The sequence below is a fragment of the Talpa europaea genome (assembly GCF_964194135.1).
Source record: "Talpa europaea genome assembly, chromosome: 7".
NCBI lineage: Eukaryota > Metazoa > Chordata > Mammalia > Eulipotyphla > Talpidae > Talpa > Talpa europaea.
In genome coordinates, this window is record NC_140074.1 from 132,931,608 (window position 1) to 132,953,560 (window position 21,953).

At 59.3% G+C, this 21,953-nt stretch overlaps 1 protein-coding gene across 1 annotated transcript; it reads right to left on the reverse strand.

Moving 5' to 3' along the window:
• Positions 1 to 504: 504 nt before the first annotated feature.
• On the reverse strand, positions 505 to 15,701 carry HID1 (HID1 domain containing; the record flags this gene model as incomplete). The annotated part of the gene is made up of 19 exons (XM_084238694.1): positions 505 to 568; positions 825 to 983; positions 1,128 to 1,219; positions 1,744 to 1,824; positions 2,190 to 2,296; positions 2,591 to 2,818; positions 3,720 to 3,884; positions 5,063 to 5,141; positions 5,240 to 5,391; positions 5,487 to 5,577; positions 5,714 to 5,854; positions 6,242 to 6,298; positions 6,483 to 6,705; positions 8,462 to 8,578; positions 8,781 to 8,887; positions 9,484 to 9,600; positions 10,114 to 10,284; positions 10,776 to 10,925; positions 15,636 to 15,701. The coding sequence occupies 19 exons, from the start codon at positions 15,699 to 15,701 to the stop codon at positions 505 to 507; spliced, it is 2,367 nt and encodes a 788-aa protein (XP_084094820.1).
• Between the last annotated feature and the right edge of the window lie 6,252 nt (positions 15,702 to 21,953).

Below are 21,953 nucleotides of genomic sequence, written 5' to 3' on the forward strand. Positions count from 1 at the left end.
GTCCCCTAGTCAGGCTTTTGCAGTCGACCAGCCCCTGGCCCCCCATGAGCAGCCTCACTGCCCCTCTGCCTCCTGAGGGTGTTGGCCTGGACCAGGGGGTTTCAGGCTAGCAGTCTGGGAAGGACTCCCCTCTCCCTGCCCCGTGCCCCCAGGGACTGGCCACGGCCCTATTGGGTTGCCCGCAGGAGGGCACAGTGATCTGTCGCCTCTGAGGGGACAGCGCAGGAGCTGGGCGGGCACTGAGGACCAGAAACGGGCCTGCGGGGAGCCAGAGCGAGGTGAGGGCTCTGGGGGTGACTGCAGCCCTGGAGACGGGCGGCCCCTGTGGTGCTCCCCGGCAAGCAGAGTCAGTCCACACCAGGGCCCTGAGGCCGCCACCCAGGACATGACCACCCTGTCGCCCTGGCCCTGAATCGCAGTCACTTAAAGCTCAGTGGCAGGCCGGGGCGTCGGGGGAGCAGGGCCTGGCTAGCCCTGCTGACCACTCCCTGCAGCCCGCCGTCCTCACACCCGCTGGATCTCAAACAGCTTGACGTCCGTGTCGTACCAGACGGGTGGGTCCACATTCCTGCCGAGGGAGTGGGTATTACCTGGGTGCTGGGAGACCTTGCAGGAATCCTGGGGGTGGGACTGGGCGAGTCAGACCCAAACCCTTCTGCCCTGGCACCACACCCCAGGCAGCGGGTACCCACCCTCATCGAGACGAGACCCCCGATGACAGTCTTGCTTTAACCCCACTGGAAGGCGGGAACAGAGCCGAGCCCCCGAGCCCGCGAGCCCACCGGGCCGAGCCCCTGTGGGCAGCAGACGGGCCCGGGACCCACCTCAGGTAGATGACGCCCCACATGTAGGTGCGGAACCACATGGCGGTGCCCGAGTTGGCCTGGTACTTGCGGATGAGGATGGGGTGTGGCACGGGCAGCAGCCCCACCAGGGTGCCGTGCTGCAGGAAGCTCAGGATCTCAGACTCATCCGTCAGGCCCCTGCCAGGAGAGGGCCCCTGTGTCCTCCGGTGGGAAAGCCCACCCTGCAGGGTCAAGGGTTGCTGGGGCTCACCTGGACCCCAGTGGCTCGTGCCCCCGCCACCCCCTGCCGAGCGGGCCCATGCCCCCCGCCTGCCACCTCACTTGTCGATGCAGATCTTCTCCACCTGGGGGACCAGCACCTGCAGCAGCCGCATGATGGTCTGCAGGGGCAGCTTGGACTTCCAGGACAGCACCTGCGGGGACCCGGTTCCTGGGCTGGGAAGGCAGCCCCACGCCCCACACCTGGCCCTGACCTGAAACCGCTGGGTCCCCGAGGCGGAAGGCGGCCTCGCTCATGGCAGCAGGGCCTGGGCCGGGGACAGTGAGCCATGCTGGGTGCCAGGGGCCACAGGCCAGCGCCTGCCCCTTTCACCCTCCCGGGCAGGGCCAGGCAGGGCGGCTTGTACAAGTGGATTCGTGGTGATGGGGGACACAGGGAGTGGGCAAGTGATGGGGGGAAAAGGGGCACAGATTTATTGAGGAAGTTAGCACAGTGGCACCTGGACCGCCAGCCTGGGGTGAATTCCAGGCCAGCGCAGACCCGAAACAACCAAGCCAAAAAGGCCAAGTCCAGTCAGCGGGGAGGGCTGACCCTGAGTCTGGAGGCAGGCCAGCCCCTGGATGTGGACACACCCCCAAAGAGCCTCCACTGAGCTGTTCCTGGGGCCAGGAGCCCCTGTCCCAGCCCCCACCGTGGCACCACTGCCCAACCCCTCACCCACTCCGACGTTGGGTTCCACTGCCCGCTGACCGATGCGCTGGACAGCCGCCGCTGCTCCCGCCAGGCCTGGCTGGGCTCCTGGTCCTGGGGTGGGAAAGAGAGTGGGGGGGCTGGCTCCCAGTGGAGGGGGAGCCCAGCCCAGCACCCTTTGCCCTGGGTCCCCGGCCCTGCCCGACCCAGCCCAAGCGGGTGACAGGTTTAGGGCTGGCGGCCGGCTGGGCAGGCTGGGTAAAGGCCAGCCCAGCCTCAGATAAGGCTGATGGATGAGGCTCAAGCCCTTGACCATCAAACAAGGGAGGGGTCTGCCCACCCCCCAGTCATGTGCCAACCCCGGACGCCTGACCTCTGCTACAGTGACCCCAGAGCGTCCTGGCTTGGCCCGTGCCAGAGGCTGCGGTGAGAGGGCGTGCCAGTCCCACCCACCGCAGGAGCCCGTCACCCACCTCCGTGCTCGGGCTGCTGTCTGCCGAGCTGGGCTGGGGCGCAGGCTCCAGGGTCCGTAAGGTGCCATCCTCAGCCACCTGGGACTTCTCCGTCAGCTTGTCTATGCCTGGGGGCCGCGGGGCACAAGGACACTGCCACACCGCCCCTTCTAGGAAGGTCTGCATGGCCCCCCAGCTTTCCTCCACCCACTTTAGACATGTGGAGCCTGCTCCCCTGGGTCCACCCCGCCCAGAGCTCACACCCCTTCCCAGGCCTGGGCCCCTGTCCAGACTACCCCTCCTGCGCCCACCCAATACCCCTCCCCCATTCCTTTGCCTATTCCCTTTGCCAGGACAGGATATGCCCCCAAGGCTCCCCCCATGTCAGTATCCGCACCCCCTGCCACCCGCCAGTGCCGAACCTGGGGTGGCCACCAGGCTGGTCTTGAGAGTTCCCGGCTCAGCAGGGGCGGCGGGGCGGGAGCCCTCCATGGAGGCGCCCTCCTGGGAGCCGGTGCGGGACAGGGGCTCGGGTGCCCGCCGGCGCCGCTGCAGCGCCTTGTGAATGGCAGGGGGGTCGGTGGGCAGGTTGGCCAGCTGGTGGAAGACACTGCGCTTGCGGATGATGGCATAGACCAGGTTGGAGTTGCCTGGGGAGAGGGAGCGTGCCCGCTCAGGGAGGGCGCCTCCAGCCCAGTGTTTCAAAGGGTAACGCCTGGCAAAGTGGGGCCAGCAGCATGCCAGGGTCCTCACAAGACAGCTGGTCAGTATCTGGACTCCACCCCTGAGCCAGGCCACCAGGGAGGGAGGACGGCATAGCCTGCGCCTGGCCTTGGGGGACACGGTCACCTCTGGGCCAGCGGAGACCCGTCCCCCTCTCAGCCCCTGCCTCGCCTCTCCTCTCTGCTTTCAGCTCAACATCTCACCCCAGTGGCACGAGTTGCCCCTGCCCCCCCAGAAATCTTTTCTGCCCCACCCCACCCCACCCCTGCCTCACAGATCAGTTCAAATTTCGCTTATTTTGGAAATGACAGTAACTGCTGCTACTGAGGTCACCAGGCTCTGTCCCAGGTGCTTTTTGTGGATATTGTCACTAAATTCCCCCACGCCATCCAAGACAGGGACTCAGTACAATTATGGTGACTGTCCCCTTGATGGAGAAACCCAGGCTCTAAGAGCTGGTTTCGTGCCCCTGGTGACACAGCTAATAGTGGCAAGGCCCTGGCCACACCTGTGACACTCGTCAGGGCCATTTCGCCCCCAACTTCCCTGTCACCGGATTCAGACGAGCTCTTTGTCCAGGTGACCCAGGGTTTACAACCTCCCTCTGTACCTCCATCCCAGATGCACGCTCCATGGGGAGGGGCACTCTCCACCACGGGGTTCTCCACCATGCCCCCCACACCCAGCACAGGGCTTGGAATACAGCAGGTGCTCAATCAGTGCACAGTGGACAGACACATGGGGGTCAGAGAGGCATGCCCACTCAAATGGGGTGGTGTCCCTGCCCACAGCGTGCCCTGCTCCATCCCGCCCCAGGCCAGGCCTCACCGTCAAACTGGTACTGTATGATGTTGTTGAAGACCTCCAGGAGGAAGAAGACCAGGTGGTGGTTCTGGGCGGCCGAGAAGAGGAACCAGGTGGTGGAGAAGGCCTCCAACAGGTGCAGGAGCTTGTTGGCAGCCACCATGGACAGGCTCTTGAGGTAGGGGGACACTGTGGGGAGGGATCAGGTCACTCCTGAGGCCACCAGACACCCCTGTACCGGCTGGGCCTGAGTGGGTGCGATGTTCCTACTCCAAACCTTTCCTGCCCCTGCCTGTGCACCCCCCATAAGCCAGAATCTAAGTCCCGAGGGCCAAAGTCACACTCGCCACACCTGCAGAGTCCCCCCGGCCCTCCACCATGGACAGCCTCCCCGCACCTCTGGGAGGAAGGTGGGACACAGCCACCAGCCCCATTCTACAGACGAGGAAACTGAGGCTCAAATTCCTCAAATCGTATACTTGCCTGAAATTCTCCAGTTATAAAATATTGACTGCGCATACAAATTCAAGATCTTTGTCTTTCTACAACCTCAAGGTGATGTCGTATAATTAGATACATGTTTATTTTTTTCACATGGCCAGGGAAGGGGATCAGAGATGATCGCCACGCACATGGCCAGAAGACACATATTGGTCTGTGTGCATCCTTGGCTCGTGTCTTTCTCCCTCACAAGGTGGGGTACACGCAGTGGCCCCCTTGTTTATAGATGCTGCTCAGGCTCAGCCGCACACAGCTAAGATTTGTGGGAGCAAGCCAGTGAGGAAAGCGTGGTTCTGACCTCGCGCACTGAAGGCCCTCCTGCCTGCCTACACCCCCCGCCCCCCGGGTGCCAATCAGACCAAGACCACGAAGCCAGTCGCTCCCCACCCCAAACTATCCTCTCCAGAAGGCGGCCCTGCTGAAGTCACGCAGCCTGGGCCCAGCACCACCCGCCTTGCTGGGCCCCGCACCCCTGTCCGGAGCCCTGTTGGGCTCTTCCAAACCCACGCTGTCCAGCATGGCCTCCACGAGGCACTACAGCCATCAAGCCTTGAAACAAATCTGGCCCTAACCGAGGGAAACTGCAGCTGTGAACCTGGTTTTGAGGACTGGGTGCAAAAAGGGAATATGAAATGCCTCAGTTCTTTTACAGTTTATGTGCTGAGATGATGGCATTTGGGATGCAGCAGGTTAAAGGAAATATATTAGAGAATTATTATCGCCTGTTTCTTTCCTTTTCCCTTTTTTATGTGGCCACCCACCAGGGCCCTGTGCCCTGGGCAGCCCTGGTGCTGGACACCCGGGGTCAGCCTGGGGCCTGGCGCCACCTGGCGGTGAGCACGGGCAGGGCAGGCTCCCGACCCTACCGTTGACCACGATGGTGAGCAGACAGTCGAAGAGGGGCTGCAGCCGCTGGTGCCCGCTGGTGATGATCTTGTGGAACACCTGTATGGGCAGGCAAAGGGACGGTCATGGGGTCCCCGCCACCTCCAGATTCAGCCAAGAAGGCCTCACCCCCAGCCCTGGCCGAGGGATTCCCTCACCACAATGAGCAGGTCCGCGTGGGTCCCAGTGAAGACCGGGATGTCCATGGGCACGCGCACCGAGTAGGGCTTGTTCAGCCGCACCCCGAAGTTCCGCTCCCCACTGAGAAGCAGCAGGATGAAGACGCCGATGTGCATCAGGCCCACCCGAGCTGCGGCAAGTGGCACAAGTGGGGTCACCTGGGGAGGGGGGTGGAGGGGGGAAGGGAGCCCTTCGAGGAACCCCCCATCACCTGCACCGCCTTACACTGATCCGCTCGGGCATCATTGAGGAAGTAGAGGATGGGGACCAGAATGTCCAAGACATCACTGCTCTTTAGCACAAAGAAGAGGAATTTCTGGGGGGTGAATGAGGGGTGGGCAGGTTAGGGGGGGCAGCTCTGCCCCGCTCCCATCCTCCATCAGTATCCCCGGGCGTTACCCCCCTACACATGTAGAGCAGCCCTCCCATGCCGGGTCCTGCAGCTGCTTCACCTTGTTGAAGTCACAGAGCTTCCAGAAGAGGACCAGCAGCTCCTGGTGGAACTGGATCTTCTTGGTGGAGCTGGGCAGGTAGGTCTGGAGCAGGGGGTTGGAGAGCAGGCGGGCTATGCCCTTAAGGATGAACTGGAAGTCCTGGAGAGGGGACGCAGGGGCCTGTCCAGCTCTGGGAGCACAAGACCCAGCCCCAAAGTCACAAGACACAAGAGCTCAGTTCTGCCCGATGATGACTTAAGTCCATCTCTGAAACTTGACATCAGTGCCTCCTCCTCCTGGAAGCCTTCCCAGTTATGCCCACCCAGGTGAGGCCAGTGGCCCTTTTCTGCATCTCAGAGTCGCAGAGCCTGCTGTTGCTATAGCACCTGGGGTAGTCCGAGTCCCTGCGGACTGAGGGTTTCTATGGAGGCGTCAGGACTCCCCTCACCCCAACCCCTGTGCACCTCCTCCCCGCTGCAAGACTCTAACTATTTGTGCAGGGTGGGTGCAGAGAATCCATCAGAGCAGGGGCAGCGCCCAACTTACCTCCTCGCGATGAATGCGGGACAGGTAGTTCACAAACAGGTTCTCAGGCCCTGGGGGCTACGGAGGATGGAGACTGGGGTGAGCAGGTGCCATCCCCCCATCCCTACCCCAGGTCCAGGTGACCGCAGCAGTGCCCCCTCAGCCTAGGCTCACCACGAGGTGCCCCTCACCCCATTTCTGCTAGAGGGGGTGCCACCCACTCACACCCTGGCAGGGCCACCCCCGCCACCCCCATCCTTACATCAGCATCATCCATGGCAGTGCCTGTGGTGGTGCCATCCACGGTGGGGCTGGCGCTGGTGGCACTGTCGTGGTCCAAGGTGACAATGAGCACCTGGGCAGCCTCCTCCACCAGGGGTTCCCGGTAATCGGAGAAGAGCAGGTGGTTGTATGGGATTCCGTAGCCCACAGGGTCATAGGCACACACGGTGTTGAGGAGAGAGGTGAAGAGGGGCAGGGCGTGTCTGCAGCAGGAGAGGAAGGCCAGGCTGCCGAGGTGCCCCCAGCCCCGGCTCCCTCCAGCCATCTGTCTGTCCGTCCATCCACCCCCGCCACCTCTTTCCTCACCAAAGCAAGCGTTTCAGCACCAGGCTCTGCCCTGGAAGCCTGTCCCCAAAAGCCGGACTCCCTTTTGAGTAGAAAAGACCCTTCCTCCTCCTTACCCACCTGGCATGGACCAGGCCAGGCCAAGGGCAGAAGAAATATACTGCCAAGAGTAGGATGGCCAGTTATGAGGGGCTCTGTGTAGGAAACTGTGTGTGCACCTCAGATTCCCCTCCCCTCCTGCGCCAGGAGGGCTGAAGCCTATTCTTTTTTTTTTTTTCTCAAAGACTTTATTTTTGAGCATAATTTTAGGTTCAGAGCAAATTTGAAAAGAAGGTACAGAAATTTCCCACATGCCCCCTGCCCCCACACATGCACAGTCACCCCCATTATCAACATCCCCCACCCAAGGGGGACAGCGTCACAGTCGATGGGCCTGCACCCACACATTGTATCACCCTGAGTCCACAGTCCACCCTGGGGTTTGTTCTTGTGTTGTAGAATCTGGGGGCCTGGGTTAACGTCCAGGGACACACCCCTGAGGCCCAGGAGTGGCAGGGACCCTCCCCCGGGGCTTCAGAGCAGGGGTGGAGGCCCCAGGGAAGGCGGTTTCCCTCAGGCAGCAGAGCCTGCGCTCAGTCACCAGCTCCCTGCCCCAGAACGACTCGATTGAGAGATTGTTGGATGTCAGGGTTCAAGCGCCTCATCTTTCAGATGAGGAAACTGAGCCCCAGAGAGGTTAAGTGGGTGGCAAAGGGTGGCTCTCTGCCTGATAAAGCTGCGAGAAAGCGAGCACCGGCCAGCCCTGGGCCACGGCTGCTGCAGGGGCTGTCGGGTTTCCCTCCCCTTCTGGAACAAGAAAAGTTGGGCAGGAAGCCAGCAAGTCCTGCAGAAGGAACTGGGCGTTCTGCAGGGAAACTGAGCGGGGAGTGGGGGTGGGGGGCCCAGGTAAGAGAGAAGTGAGTGAACCACGACCCTGGGCGCTCCCATCCCCAGGGCCCTAATCTCTGGGCACAGCTGGAGGGGATGTAACGGCTCAGATGCTCAATCCCATCAAGGGGCTGGGAGACTCCTCCATCTCCTCACATGAGCCCCCACAGCCCTGGAGCACCCCATGGCCGGCTGGCTCCCCCATCCTTCCAGGTAGGTATTCATTACACCCCCTCCCAACCCACTGTCGAGATGGTATCAGTCAATACAAGCTACACTGAGTGTGGCGGGTCCCCAGAGCTGAGCTGTAAGTGTGAACTACACACCGAGCTCTGGAAAGTTAGCATGCAAAGGGACTGGGAAACATCTCGGCCGTTTGCATCCTGGTTGCACACGCAGGGCTCCCCGCGCTCTTGCGCTGAGTGAAATACCTGATTAAAATTCATTTCACCTGGTTTTTTTTTTTTTGCGTTTGCAAATGGCGCTATCGGGGCTATTTCAATCCCATGTGTGGCCCGCGTTATATTCCTACTGGCCAGTGTGCCGCAGGTGTGGGACGCAGGACGGGTCACCCAGGGGCCACTGGGACAATGGATGGCCCAGGCAGGCGCGCCTGTGACGCACAAGCCACTGGCACTAGGGGGCAGGCAGCACCTCTCCCGACTCAGACCCGCTGTCCAGTGCCCGGGCTGGCTGCCTGGAGCAGGAGGAAGGAAAGGAAGGGAAGGTGGGGGCATGAGGCCTCACCTGTTCTCCGTGGAACAAAAAAACTGCACCCACGGGTTGGTGCTGCCACTCTCCGGAGCGGGGGGCAGGTACATGGCCTCCGAGAAGCAGGTCAGCAGCAGCTTCAGCAGCTCCATCCTTGGGAAGGGGTTATGGGAAGGGTCCAGTACCCAAAGACCCCACTTCTCTAGACCCCGCCCTGGCTCAAGTCCAAGGAAAGAAATGACTCTGTTGCATCCCTGAGGCTGAGGGTGGGCCACGGGCCTGCCGGAGGACCCTAGGTGTGGCTCCCCCTGAGCCGGGCGGGGTGGGCCTGGGCCCCGGCTGGAGCAAAGCTCACCGGTTCATGTCGTGGATGTAGTTGGGCTGAGGGGAGTGAGCGAAGCCCACGCCGGCCTCCCAGATGTATTCGCAGCTGTCCAGGGAATGGACATCCTCTGCCGAGTCCTGGGACAGAATCACGGGGAGATCAGCCTGGGGGTGTCCTGCCAGGTCCCCTGCCATCCCTGAAGACAGAGACCCTCATATTCTCCTCAGACAGAACCTCACAATGGCCCAGGTGCTTGTGCACGGGGAAGAAATGAATGTTCTCGGGCCTCTTGAAAGCTTTTTCTTCAGTCTAGTTCTTTTACAGTTTGAGACAGAGAGAGAAGGAGGGACGGAAGGAGACTAGGAGGAGGATGGAATTGGGTGCCCCTGGTGGGGTGGTGGGTGGGAGGGTAGAAGATATTCAAGGTCAGATCCGGGGACCACGGGAAATGACAGGGCCAGGTGTCCTGTGCCCAAGCCCCACACCTGCACCCACCACCCAGACCAAGACAATGGGCTTCTGTGTGCAGCTCCCGGATGCAGGAGGCAGGGCTGGGCCACAGCTGGCTCTTCTCCAGCTGTGCCAGCCACTGCCCCTCCCGGGACCACGCGTGCCAGGCAGCCAGCTCTGGCTGCAGCCCCTGCCCTCAGAAAATCCTGCCCCAGGAACACCAACCAGCTCCCATCCAGGACCAGCGCCCTCCCCGGCCCGGAGTGGCGGGAGAGACTCTCACCACAGTGCTCCGCCGGTGGCTATGGACCGTGAAGTCTGGGCAGAAGAGCAGGTCGGCGATGGCCAGGAGCAGGGACTCGGCCAGGGGCCGGGCATTCTCATCATCGTCCTCTACCTGCTCGGGACAGGATTCCCACAGGTTGCCTCAATGGTGGCCAAGGAGATGTGGCCCAGGTGGGAGGCAGGTGGGACTGGGTCGAGGCACTCATGGGCAAAGGATGAAGGGAGAGGAAGAAGGAAAAGAAAGTGGACTGATGGTCACCCCAAAGCTCTCAAGGCAAAAGGGGGCCAGAGAGAGAAGTGGGGCTGGATGCAGCCAGGAGACATCCCACGGACTGGGAGGGACAAGGCTGTGTCCCCAAACTACCGGGAACCAGCAGGCCCCACCCCTCAGCCAGCTTTCAGAGATGGCATGGGTTTGGGGGGGGTCTTGGAGGGGAGAGGACAGCTTCTCCCTCTAGGACGCGCTGAAGCCCTGCTCCCCCATCTCAACCCAGGAGTAGGGGCATACCTGTGGGAGACCCACTGACCCCTGTCAGCAGCAGCCCCCCAACCTGTACTTCCCAAGCCCTGGAAGAGATTTGGAGGCCTGTGGCCCAGCTCCCAGCCAGCCCCCGCCAAGGACACAGACCCCGCCTCGCCCTGCACCGGGCACTGTGGACCAGAAGAAGCCCCTCCAGTCGGGGTCCTCGAAGATGTAGGGCAGCACGCGGGTGAGGAGCCGGCTGCAGTTCAGGACGATCTGCTTCTCCTTCTCTGAGTGGCAGCCGCTCTCGGCGCCCTGCACCAGCTTCTCCACGGCCTATGGGTGGGCAGAGGGGCACACCGGCCGGTGAGCAGTGGGGTCCGGCACTGGGTCAGGGTGGGTACCCCTGGCCACAGAGAGGAAGAGACAGCAGGGCTGCAGGTGGAGGTCACTTCTCCCGACTGGCCTGTCCAGCCCTGCGGGACAGGCCACAGGAGAGAGCGTAGCCAGGAGCACCCAGGACTGAGCACCGGGCCACCTTGCTGGCTGCGGCCTGGCTAGTGCTGAGCCGGCCAGGCCTCAGTTTGCTCGTCTGTAAATGGCCACACGAGCGGTGTTGACCACAGGGTGAGCAACGCGAGGTGCTCTGTGGAAAGTGCTCAGCAGGGTGTGGCCCAGGGAAGCACCACAAATGGGGTGGTCAGACCCTGTCCCTCCAGAGCCCTGCGAGAGGGGGAGGAAAGGGAGGGCTGGGGAATGCGCGGATCTGGCGTGAGGGACCTGGCGCCTGCCCTCTCCAGCCCCTGGGATGGTGGGAAGGGCCTCACCTTGTAGCATAGCGTGGCCAGGTTGGAGGGTGACTCCTCCCGCACAGCCCGGATCTCGGCCGCCGGTACCAGTGCAAAGACATCCTGCACGGAAGTGGTTGTGTCCGCCCAGAATTGGTCCCAAAAGGCATCATCGGTGGCTTCCACGGGCTGTGGGGGGACCCAGTGTCCAAAGTTACATGACCCCTGGTCACAGGCCCACAGTTTGGCCAGACTGCTGCCAAGGGAGCCCCCAAGAGGGAAGTCATGGCCCCCCTACTCTGTCCCTGCTGACACCTAAGAGCCTTCCAGCAGGGGGACACTATCAGCCACTACAAGCCCCAGCCAGCACCCTGGGAACACTCGGTGTGGGCAGCCAAAGATCAGCTGGGCCCTGAGTTCAGCGGTCAAAGCCTAACCCGGTGCCCGGGGTGGGGGGGCTGTGGGACCCTGGGTAAGTCACAGCTTCTCCTAGCAAGGCACCAAACCTCCCCCCGGAGATGTCCCAGGTCAAGTGTCCAGGGTCCCAGACCCAGGCTGTGCCCTCTTGCCCTAGGGAGGAGACAAAGGGGACTTGTGCTCATTTCCACTCACCCCCGCTGCCCCTCAGCCCAGACTCCCCACAGAAGGCCCAACAGGTGCCAAGCTGAAGGAGTCAGCCTCCAAGTCCCTCTGACTCGCACCTGCTCCCTGGTGCCCAACACCAGCCAACGGCACACTTCTGGCCATTCTTGCCAGGGCTCAACCTCCAGTGTCCCACCTCACGTCACCCCCAATCCACATCCCAAAGTACAGGGCTGAAGGCACTTGCCCCCTCACAGAGACCTTTGCAACCACCACTGTGTGCTGTGTGGCCGAGATCTTACCCAAACACACCTACACACACACACATGCACACACACACATATTTCTGATCCTTAGGACCAACCCTACCATCTGACTGTCCCTCTTCTAGAATGCTCACCCCTTCCAACAGATATCAAAGACCTGCCGGCCCTCCTTGGGCCGTGTGCCTTTCACACACCTATGCCTTCTGAATCACCCAGGCTTTCACGGAGGCAGCCCACTTTAATCAAAGATTTCACCTAGAAACACTTCCTAAGGAAATGATGGCCAGCAAGCACGTGTGCTGATTTACTGACGTTATTGTTGCTAACAGTGAAGCACTGGGATCAGCCTAAGGGACATCAAGGAATGCTTCAAAAGAGAGGGCACAGACCTGTACGGGAATACTATGCAGCCATCAAAAATCACATTTTCAAAGAATATTAACAAGTGGGAAATGCTCACAATACAATGTCAGGTGAAAAAGACAAGATATAAAACTATCAGCTGAGCATAATTTTGCATTCAGTTATATAGTAATGAAAGATGAGAAATGAATGAAGCAAAAGGTTAACAGTAATTATCTCTCGGTGGCTTTTACATTTTTCTTTGTACTTTGCGATAAGTGCACATATTATTATATTTTCCCTTTTGCAAGTTCCTTTATGGGGGCACAGTGTGTCCAAGGCACTCTTTCCTTTTGACTATCACCTCCTCCAAGAGGTCTTTCTGGGTTGCTCCAATCATCCTAACCTTTTCCTTTTCTGAAGTCTGTTAAAGGGACATGCTACCTCCACACATCTGCAAAGATGCGTTACTTTTACCATCAGGAAATACACATATATCACATTTAAATTTTTTCTAAAGTCATTCCTTCTACGGACTCTCCCAGCACTCCAGACGGATAGACTTGCTCTCACGTTGGAACCTCAAGTCCCACCCCCTCCCACCCCCTCTCACCCCCACAATCACTCATCATAGTCCCTGACTCCACAGGTCTTGGTGCATTTGCCTCCAGCCCCATCACCCAACCAGCCCTTCTCCATGACCCTGCAGATGAGGCTTACGGCAAAGGCTCAGGCAATACTTGTTTAGCTGTAATTAATCCTGGAGGCGACTTCAGCGAGCTCTCTGGGCAGAGCCAAGCACCAGTGGGCTGTCCAGACTCAGGACCAGGGTCACAAGCATGAGCAAGGTCCAGGCAAGCCCTGGCCCACTCCCAAAGCTGCCCTCCAGGCTATCGCCAGCTTTTGGCCAAGCCCTCTGAGCAGACCTGGCAAGCAGTGCCAGCTGGGCCCCAGGACTGGTAAGGTGAGTTTGCTGGGGGGAGGAACAGGCCAAAGGAAGGCCCTGGGGCTGGGCTTGCTGGCCCTCACGCCCTCAGCCAGGAGGGCCACCTGACACCCCATCTGGGAGCCACTCCAGGAAGCCCCTTCTCTGATACTTTCCCAGGTGGCCACCCGCCCTTAAAGGGGTGGAAACTCATTTGAACACCAGCTAGACTTGACCTTTGACCTGTCTTATCAGACAAGTGCCACCTGGGGACTGGATGTGAAAAGTGGAGGCTTAGGAGGCCCCAGGGTCACCTCGCCCAGAAGCGAGGAATGACCCCAGTTATGGGAACTGACTTGGAACTTGAGTGGGACTCTCACCACCTCCATCCCCAAGCTGGGCCTCCTCTCCTGGTCCCCCTGTCACCTCAGTTTGTTTGCCATTACTGGCTCCACCAGGCTAGCCTGAGGCTAGAGGTATTAGCGAGGCCCACCATGGCCCTGTGGGCTTCTGAGGGGAGGGACAAGACTTAGCTCCTGCCTGTAGTACTGCAGCTGGGCCCAAGGAATCTTCCCAAATCCAAGCCAGTTAATTTAAATAAAGGATTTTTGCTGAAGGGAGGCAGGCCTTTGGGTCATGTGCACAGGGACAGAGCTACCCTGGGGGGAAAACAGGCATTTTCTGGTAGCTTTGCCAGCACCTGCTGGGGCTGGGGGCAGACTCCCCACAGCCTGGGGACCGGCTGCTTCTTTGGAACCTCTCTGAGGAAAGGCGTGCAGAACCAGCAGGGGCTTAGCCTGCTAGGAGTCACCTGCTCTGTGGGACGCCACGGCATTCCCATGGAAACAGGGTCCCCTTAGGTTCCATGCCTATGGCAGAGAATTTCCAAGAGTCGGGATCTGGGCCCCACTCAAGCTGGGAAAGAGTCAGGAAGCACAGGCAAAGCTGCCGGCCGCCCGGACCTGGGTCAGGCTGGCCCAGGGCAGGAAGAAAACAGGATGCAGGGCAGGAAGGCTGTGGGGAAGGCGAGCAGGGCAGCCTGGGCCAGGCACAGGCCATGCAAGAAGGTGCTGGGTGGGCTTCTCTGCTCTGAGGCTCTGGGGTCAGAGGACACCTTGGACAGCAGGCTTGAATCTCCATGGGGACACAAAGGGGCAAGATCTGGAAGGATCATCTGGGATCTGGACCTCACTCTCCAGCTCCCCAAGTCAGCTCTCCACACCTGACTTTCTCCCTCCGGGCAGCCCAGTCTCCCCTCTGCCCCCCACCAGGGCCCCAGTACTCTCCGGGGACTTAGGGGGGAAACCCAGGCTGTCTGCAGCTTCACGCTTGTCCCAAGCCAACTCATAGCCCTTGGCTGGGAAACGGGGTGGTATTGTCTCAGTCAGCTCCGTTCTAGGGCAGAACCCTGGGACAACAGGGGACTTTGGGGAGGGGGCCAGGACAGATAGGAATCTAGGACACTCTGGTCCTTTGGGGCCTGGCTGAGCTAGTCGTGCTGGCCAGGCAAAGGACCCCAGCTCTGAGCCAACAACCCACAAGGCGTTCCTCCAACAAGGCGTTTCCCTCCCCACTCGGTAAACATAGGAGCCTCCCTCCCTCCCTCTGCTCCTGGGGGCCCACAAAGAGGGCCTGGCCCACCTGCTACTCATGACCAAGAAGCCCTGCCCTAAGAAAGTGCCAGAATGAACCAAGAGCCATGGCGAGTGGCGAGAAGTGAGGTCTGGTTTATATCACGCTTCTCATCTGGGGCTGGACTCTCCGGGAGCCCTGGGCATGTCCGGCACCTGCCCCTTCTCTCATGGGGATGAGACACCAGAGCCTGGCTTTGGAGAGGGGTGCCCTGAACCCGCTCTAATTGCAAAGAGCGGGGCAGGAAAATCCCAGACAACAGCAGGTCCTGACTCCCTTGAAGGTGTGGGTCTGGGGGAGTCAGGATTGGGCATCTCTATGCCCAGAGCAGCTTGGTTCAGGGGTGAGGTGAGAAGGGGTGGGCCTCGCTGGGGTCAGGTCCTGTGTGCTGGGGGCAGGAGGGGCCTCTGTGCCACACTTGTGGACTCAGGGGGTTGTGAGAGTGTGGACCAGGCTGAAAGACACCCCCTCAGGCCCTATACCAGCCAGTCAAGGCCCATAAGGAGGAGCCTCATCCCCAGCCTAGAGGGTACCCTCAGGTACCGTCATCCTCACCCCTGGGCCTCGGAAGAGGGGCCCCCTAAAGCGGTGGTCCCCAGACAGGAAACTCGACTCCAAGGGCCGGGAAACAGGTCCCCTTGCCAGGCTGCCACCCCGCCGGCCTCTCAGTGCGTGTTCCCAGGGAGATCTGGGCCTTCCTGGCCGCGAGCATCGACCTGGGCCCCGGGAGGCGCCGGCACCGCGCACCAGCTGTCTCCCCGGCCGGGCTTTGTTTGCGTTGAGTCAGCCGCCGAGTCTGTGCGCCCGCGACCCACCGGCACCGAGGGGCCGGGAGGGGGGCTGGAGGGTGGGGGGCCGGGGGGGCGGGGGTGCCGGAGGGAGGCCGGAGCTGCCAGGCTGAGCCGGGCGCGGGGGCTGGGGGCGGCGGCTCGGGAGGAGGCACACGTCAGCCTGGGGGAGCCGCGGCCGCGGGGCCGGGGCGCTCCGGAGCGCAGGCCGGGCGCGCGGAGGGTAGCGGATGGAGCCCGGGGCACAGGGCCAGGGGCCCCGCTTCGGGCCCGGCGTCTGCGTCGCCCTCGGAGGCCGCGGGTGCCCCCCGGTCCCCGCCAGCCGAGTTCGCGCCGCCCCCGGCCCAGGGAGCCGCCCGCGCACCTGCGTCTTGGTGGTGAGCTGGATCACCGCCTTCCGGAAGCTCAGCTTGGAGTCGGCCGACCCCATCGCGCCGGCCCGCTCGGCCCCCGCCCGGCCGGGGTCCCGCGCCCGCGCCGCCGCCCGCGCTGCTGTCGCCGGAGCCGAGGGCGCGCCCCGCCCGCGAGCCCGCGCCGGCCCCGCCCCGGCCCGCCCCGGCCCGCCCCCCGCACCTGCCGCGCCCGCCCCCCGCACCTGCCGCGCGCCCCGGCCGCGCCCCGGCCGCCCCCCTCCCACCCGCGGGGCCCCGCGCCCGCGTCCTGCTCCCGGCCCCGGGCCCGGCGCCCCCTTCTGCGCCGGGACGGGGTCGGGCCCCGGCTCTCCGGTCTCCACCCCGTCCTCGGGGCCCGCAGCCGGCCCCGCCTCCCGCCCCCTCCCGCCCGCATCCCGGCGCCATCACCCGGCCGCTGCCTCTCAGCCGCTCCTCGGCCTGCTGCCTCCTGAGCATCCTGGTCCCCCTTTTCTGGCCTCTCAAACCCGGTGTCCAGGCAGCCCAGTTTCTTCCAGCCCCAAGCCCTACGCAGACCCCTCCAGAAAAGCAACTTCCCAGGAATGATGAGAGCGAAAGTTACCCCCCAACCCTCCCACCACCCCCTAACTCCTTTCTGGCCACCTGCCTTCCCTGAAAATCCTTTTAGATCCATCCATTTCAACAAATGTGTTGATGGACTGCTGGCTACCATTTAGCTCCCGGGGAAACAAGGACAACATTAGCCATGATCCGCCCAGTGAACCTTTGATAGAGGCAAAGGAACAGCAACAATAATGTGAGGACAGTCTCGCTGACAACCACCTACCTCTGAGGTAGGGATCATCCCCGCTTTACATGTGAGAAAATGTCAAATCAGACAACTATGTGGAATAAAAGTCAAAACAGAAAATCCAACCCTGGCCCCAAAAGAGGGTGCACTTTTCCCGTATGACCTTGCATGCTACACCTGGGAAATCCTAAGTGAAAATTCATTAAAGTAAGAATTCAGCAGGTGAAAATGAGGGTGCACCATCTGGGCAGTGAAAGGGTGGCACAGAGGCAGGACAGGTGTGGAGGCAGGGGCAGGGTGGGGGTGACACCGTCAGCAAGGAAGCAGACTCCACAGGAGAGCTCTGTTCTCCAAGCAGAGGTGGGTTTCCCCTGCCCTGTGAGAAATCCTGGGCAGGCCTCATAGCTTTTCTAATCACTCCAAGATAAGGAAGAAATCGTGCTTTGTTATTTTTTTTTTTTAAATCCAGCCAACTCTACAAGATAGTCAACCCCATTTCAGGCCAGAGGGACATTTACAATTCTTAATCTTAGAAATTAGGGAAATACAAATTGAAACCACAATTTGACAAGGAATATACAGCTATGACAATTGGGGGGAGAGGAGCAGAACCTGACAATATCAAGAACTGGCAAGGACTCCGAATATTTATATTTTCTTGTAAAGTTGAATGTGCAATTACTATATAACTCCATAATTTCATGAGAGGTATTTTACTCAGAACGAAGCCAGATCACCACACCAAAAGTCTATAGGCAAATGCTCATAGCAATTCGATTCATGATCACTAAAAACTGAAAAGAACTCAAATGTCCATCATCTGGTGGATAGATAGTGGCTCATCCATTTCGGGAACTGGCACTCAGTAATACAAAGGGACCAGCTGCTGATGCCTGCAGCGATAGTGTGGATGAGCCTCAACTGCATTATGGGAGCCACCGGAAGCAAGTACTATTTTATATCATTACGTGACTTTCCAGAAAGAGCAAAACACTGGAACAGAAAACAGATCAGTGGTTGTCCTGGACTGGGAGCAGGAGGAGGGAGTTGGCTTTTACTTCATGTAAATAATATTTAATAAACTCAATTTTTAAAAAATGACTAGCAGCAGCAGGAAGTAACTGCTACTGGGGGAGTCACTGGGAACCCTTTGGTCTTGCCCATCTCTCAGTCACATTTCTGTGATCTGCAACCAGGAATTCCAAGTTGCACCAAAATATTACTGGCCACCCATAGATTTCTCCCTTCCCATCAGCCTTCATGGATGGATTAAAGGCATCTGTTTCTCTGATCCATCTTCTCCCTCCAATGGGAGAAGTCCATGCACAGGACTGCTCCCATTCTGTGGGTATTCAGCACATCGGAAAAATCTTGTGTGATGGCCAGGAAATCTGTGCCATCCCTATGCACTCTCACCCCATTGGTATGGAAAAAATGTTAACATTGTTTTAGGTACATGACCACGAACACAGCCAGGTCAAAAAAAAAAAACAACAAACAAACAAACCTGTTCATTCACCCCATCGTTCAGCCAGGTCAAAAAAAACCAAACAAACAAACAAACCTGTTCATTCCCCCCATTGTTCACTGTGTTCAAATTAAACTTAACATCCGCCCTAGCTCCACCAGGGTGGTGTCTTTAAAATGCTCTGGTTGGGCCTCCCTGGTGGCACAAGGGGTTAAGATGCAACCTATGAAGCTATCCGTAGCCACTGCAGCACGAGTTCAATCCCCGGCTGGCCAGGGAGCTACCCACAGGGCACAGCAAACCTCTCCTGACTCGCCCACTGCTTCCCTCAGCAGTGTATTTCAGTCAGTCTGCCTGTTCTGCTCCCCACTCTGTCTCTGGTGAATTCTCTCACATCTCCCCGTCACATCTCTGGCCTGTACCCCAGCTCTTGTATGATTAAATAAATCTTAAAAAAATTTAAAAATTAAAAAAAATGCTCTGGTTATTTTTTTAATGATGCCTACAGAAGCGTGCAGAGAGAGATGACCTAATGACCAGGATTGCTTTTAAAATACTGCAGCTAAGAACAGGCAGGTCAGATGCAGCTAAAGTGCCGGCATCTTGATCTTGGCCAATGTTGCGTCTGCACTGGGAAGGGATAGAGTCATTGTATTCTCTCTACCTTTGTGTGTGCTGGAATATGAATGTTGTAAAAATGTTTAAGAACGGACTGGGCAGGTGGCCTCGGGGGAAAAAAAAAACAGAAAAAAAAAAAGAACAAGGACTGGATGTAGACAGAAAAAATATGTCATAAAACACAGCTTTTGAAAGTTGAAAGAAGATACTTACACTATTCAGTTAATGTTTCTCTAGTAGGCACTTAGCTATCTATGATTTGCCCATAGGGAAACATGTCGTGTCTTCCTTGTCTTACTTTTGGGCTCAGCATGAAGCAAGATTCACTGGTCTGTGACGGCCATAGCCTCACTGAGCCCCATTGTTTGGGCTCAACCAGCAATCAGCAACAAACATGGCTCAGCACGTATTAAACCAGGTGCTTTGCTGGTGCTAAGGCCTGAGCACAAAGACAGTGTCCCCTGCCGACAGAAGAAAGAACACGGAGTTATGGAGTCAAGAGTGGGAGTTTGGTCAGGACCCTGGAGGGACAGGTGAGGAAAGATTCCCCAGGGAGCGGGAGGTGGGGCTAATGCCGGGAGGCTGACCACAGGCATCTATCAGGGTCCCAACAGGAAACAGACGCAACTGCGGGCAGAGTAACCAAGAGAGTTTAATCAAGGGGTGATGTTCACGGAGAAAGGAAACGAACAGAGGCCTGGCAGCACCTGGGGCTGGAAGCAGTGGGGAGCCTCAGCCATCCTCGAGGGGCGGCATGGTCATCAGAACCCAGAGAAAGAGCCAGCTGCAGCGGAGGGCAGACAGGCACCTGGAAAGAGGGAGCGGTGGGGTAGATACCCCACCTTAACTCTTCTCCTGCCCCCCAAGTTCCTGCTGGCGCTTCCCATCGGTGGACCCATAGACAACAAGAGAGCCCACTGGTCCAGCCCACAAAGCTTCAGCCTCCTGAGCACGGAACAGATGGAGAAGAGTGAAATCGGTCTGGAAGGACCAATGGGTGCTGCTTCACAGGCGGTGAGAGCAGCGAGCAGAAGGCAGACCCCAAAGTGTACAGGGCCTGGAACAGGACCCGGTTCATCTGGAGAACAGGATCACGGGTTCAGACTGAGTGCAGGACAAGGGGGAAACCTTGAGCGGCAGACCGGGTGCAGAGCTCCCCAGAGTGGAAGAGCTTCTATCTTGGGTCTTAGCAAAGTGATTCTGGCCGCTGCAGGGGAGATCAAGTGACCTGGAAACAGGGAATCCGCTGGGAGATAAGGGATGACAAGGGTTGAACCCAGGCGGCCACAGGTTGGGTGGAGAGGAAGGATGCAGGTGATGCTGGCGAGGTGCAGGGCGCTCGGGACCCAGTGGACTGAGCACCTGGCAAGTATGGACTCCTGGCCTCCTCCCAACACCCCTGGAGGAGGTTGAAGGAATGAGGTGAGGCCCCGGGGAGGGGGGTCAACACTAGGTCCTAAAGATCACTCTGTGGTGCACACTTCCTGACCCAAGGCCCTGCAGCAAGCTCCCTTTCAGAGCAGGCAGCTGTTCTCACCGGGCTCTGGGAGGGTGGGGTGGACACCAGATGACCTCACTCATTCAGATATACTGAGCGCCTTACCCCGCCAGGCGCTGACCTCAGGCTGGTGGGGGCCCAGCTGGGGCGAGGTCAGCGTGTCCAGCGCTGGAAGGAAGGGTCTGGGGGCCAGGAGGGCAGCGAGGTCTGCAGGGGTGGCGGCGCCCGCGGGGGTGTCCTGCTGTCGCTGGGTCCCTTGACCTCACCCCAAGAAGCGCGGTGCACTTGGGGTGCGCTTGGGGTGGTGAGGGTTCCCGGGCGGGGCGGGGCGGGGGCGGGGCGGGGCGGGGCCCCTGCGCCTCCCCGAGCCTCCAAGACCCTCCAACGTCAGCGCTGCCCGCGCGCGTCACTTCCGGTGGGCTGGGCGGGTCGGGGCCAGGCTGGGGTGGGCACCGGCGACAGACCTCGGCGGGCACATCGGTCACATCGCGGCCCCGGTCCCGCCCTGCCAGCTCGGCGCTCCCGGGGAGGGCGCGTCTCTCCTCCCCCGCCCCCAGCCTCGGTGCATCTGGAGGTGGGCTCCTCTCGCGTGTCCAGGGATTAGGGGAGCGTTCCTGCTTCCCGGGGTGGGAAGCCGAGCTCAGGGGGGTCAGAGTATCCCAGGCCCGGAGGACATGGCGCCCCCAGGGGCTCTGGCCTGATATCAGTGCCCACTGCTGATGCCCCGGACAGGGAACACCATAGGTGCGCCTGACATGCAGACCAGGTGCCAGCCTGGAGGGGACCTAGGTCAGGTAGGTTAAGCTCTCCACCTGGGCACGGCTCTCTACCCAGCTTTGACTCAGTTAGAAGAAAAGGCCAGAAATGGACGACAGGGCTTGTTGGCTGCCGGGGAGGCTGAGGAATGTCCTGCAAAGGCCCATCTGAATTTCCTCCTCTGGGAATAGCCTGAACGCACAGGAAGTGGGCCCATAGGCCAGGAACCTCGGGTTCTCATGAACCAAGTCAGGCCAAGCGCCCAGCACTGTAGGTCACCTGAGTCTCCATCCTCTGTCCTCTGTTGAGGGAGACTTTCCCAAACACCAAATCGCAGCCTTCCCTCAGACTCTCTCACAGTTCCCTGTTCATTTCCCTCACGGTGCTCGTTGCAACCATTTATTTATCCCCTAGAAGGGAAGCTGTTCAAGGGCAGAGGCTGCCTGAGTTTCGGTCATGGGGTAGTTTTTTCCCTCTTCTTAAGTAAATGATTTTGTTGAAGTATAACCTGTATTTGGGGAAAGTGCACACGTCACACAAGTTTGCAGTTGATGATTTTCACAAATGAGCACACCAGTAACTAGCCCCCAGTTCAGGAAATAAAACACTCCCAGTCCGTCAGGGATTCTGCGGTGTCTCCCCAAGCCCCTATGATATCCTGATTAGAGTAACATTGTTTTGTGTTTGTTTGTTTTTGCTAGGTTTAAACTTCATGTAAACGGAATCATGAACCCCAAAAGTGTCCCCATTCTAACCCCCAGGTCCTTTTTGTTATTTTGTTTCAGATTCTTCAGATATGTCACCTTACTTGGCAAAAGGACTTTGCAGATGTGATGAAGTTGAGGACCTTACAACGAGAGATTATGCTGGGCTGGTCTAGTGGGTCCAGTGTCATCACAAGGGTCTTTAAAAGTGGAAGAGGGAGACAGAGTCAGCCCTGCAGCGTGAGGAGTCAGCTGACTGATGGCTTAGAAGGCGGAAAGTGGCCATGACCCAAGGAATGTGAGCAACCTCTAGAAATAGCAAGAAACAGACTTTCCCCCCGGAGCCTCTAGAAAGGACACCGCCTTACTAACATCTGGCTGTCCCCATGGAGACACATGTCAGACTTGTAACCTTCAGAAGATAGTCTCAAGCTTGCGTTGTCTCAAACTGCTAAATTTTGGGTGATGCGTCACAGA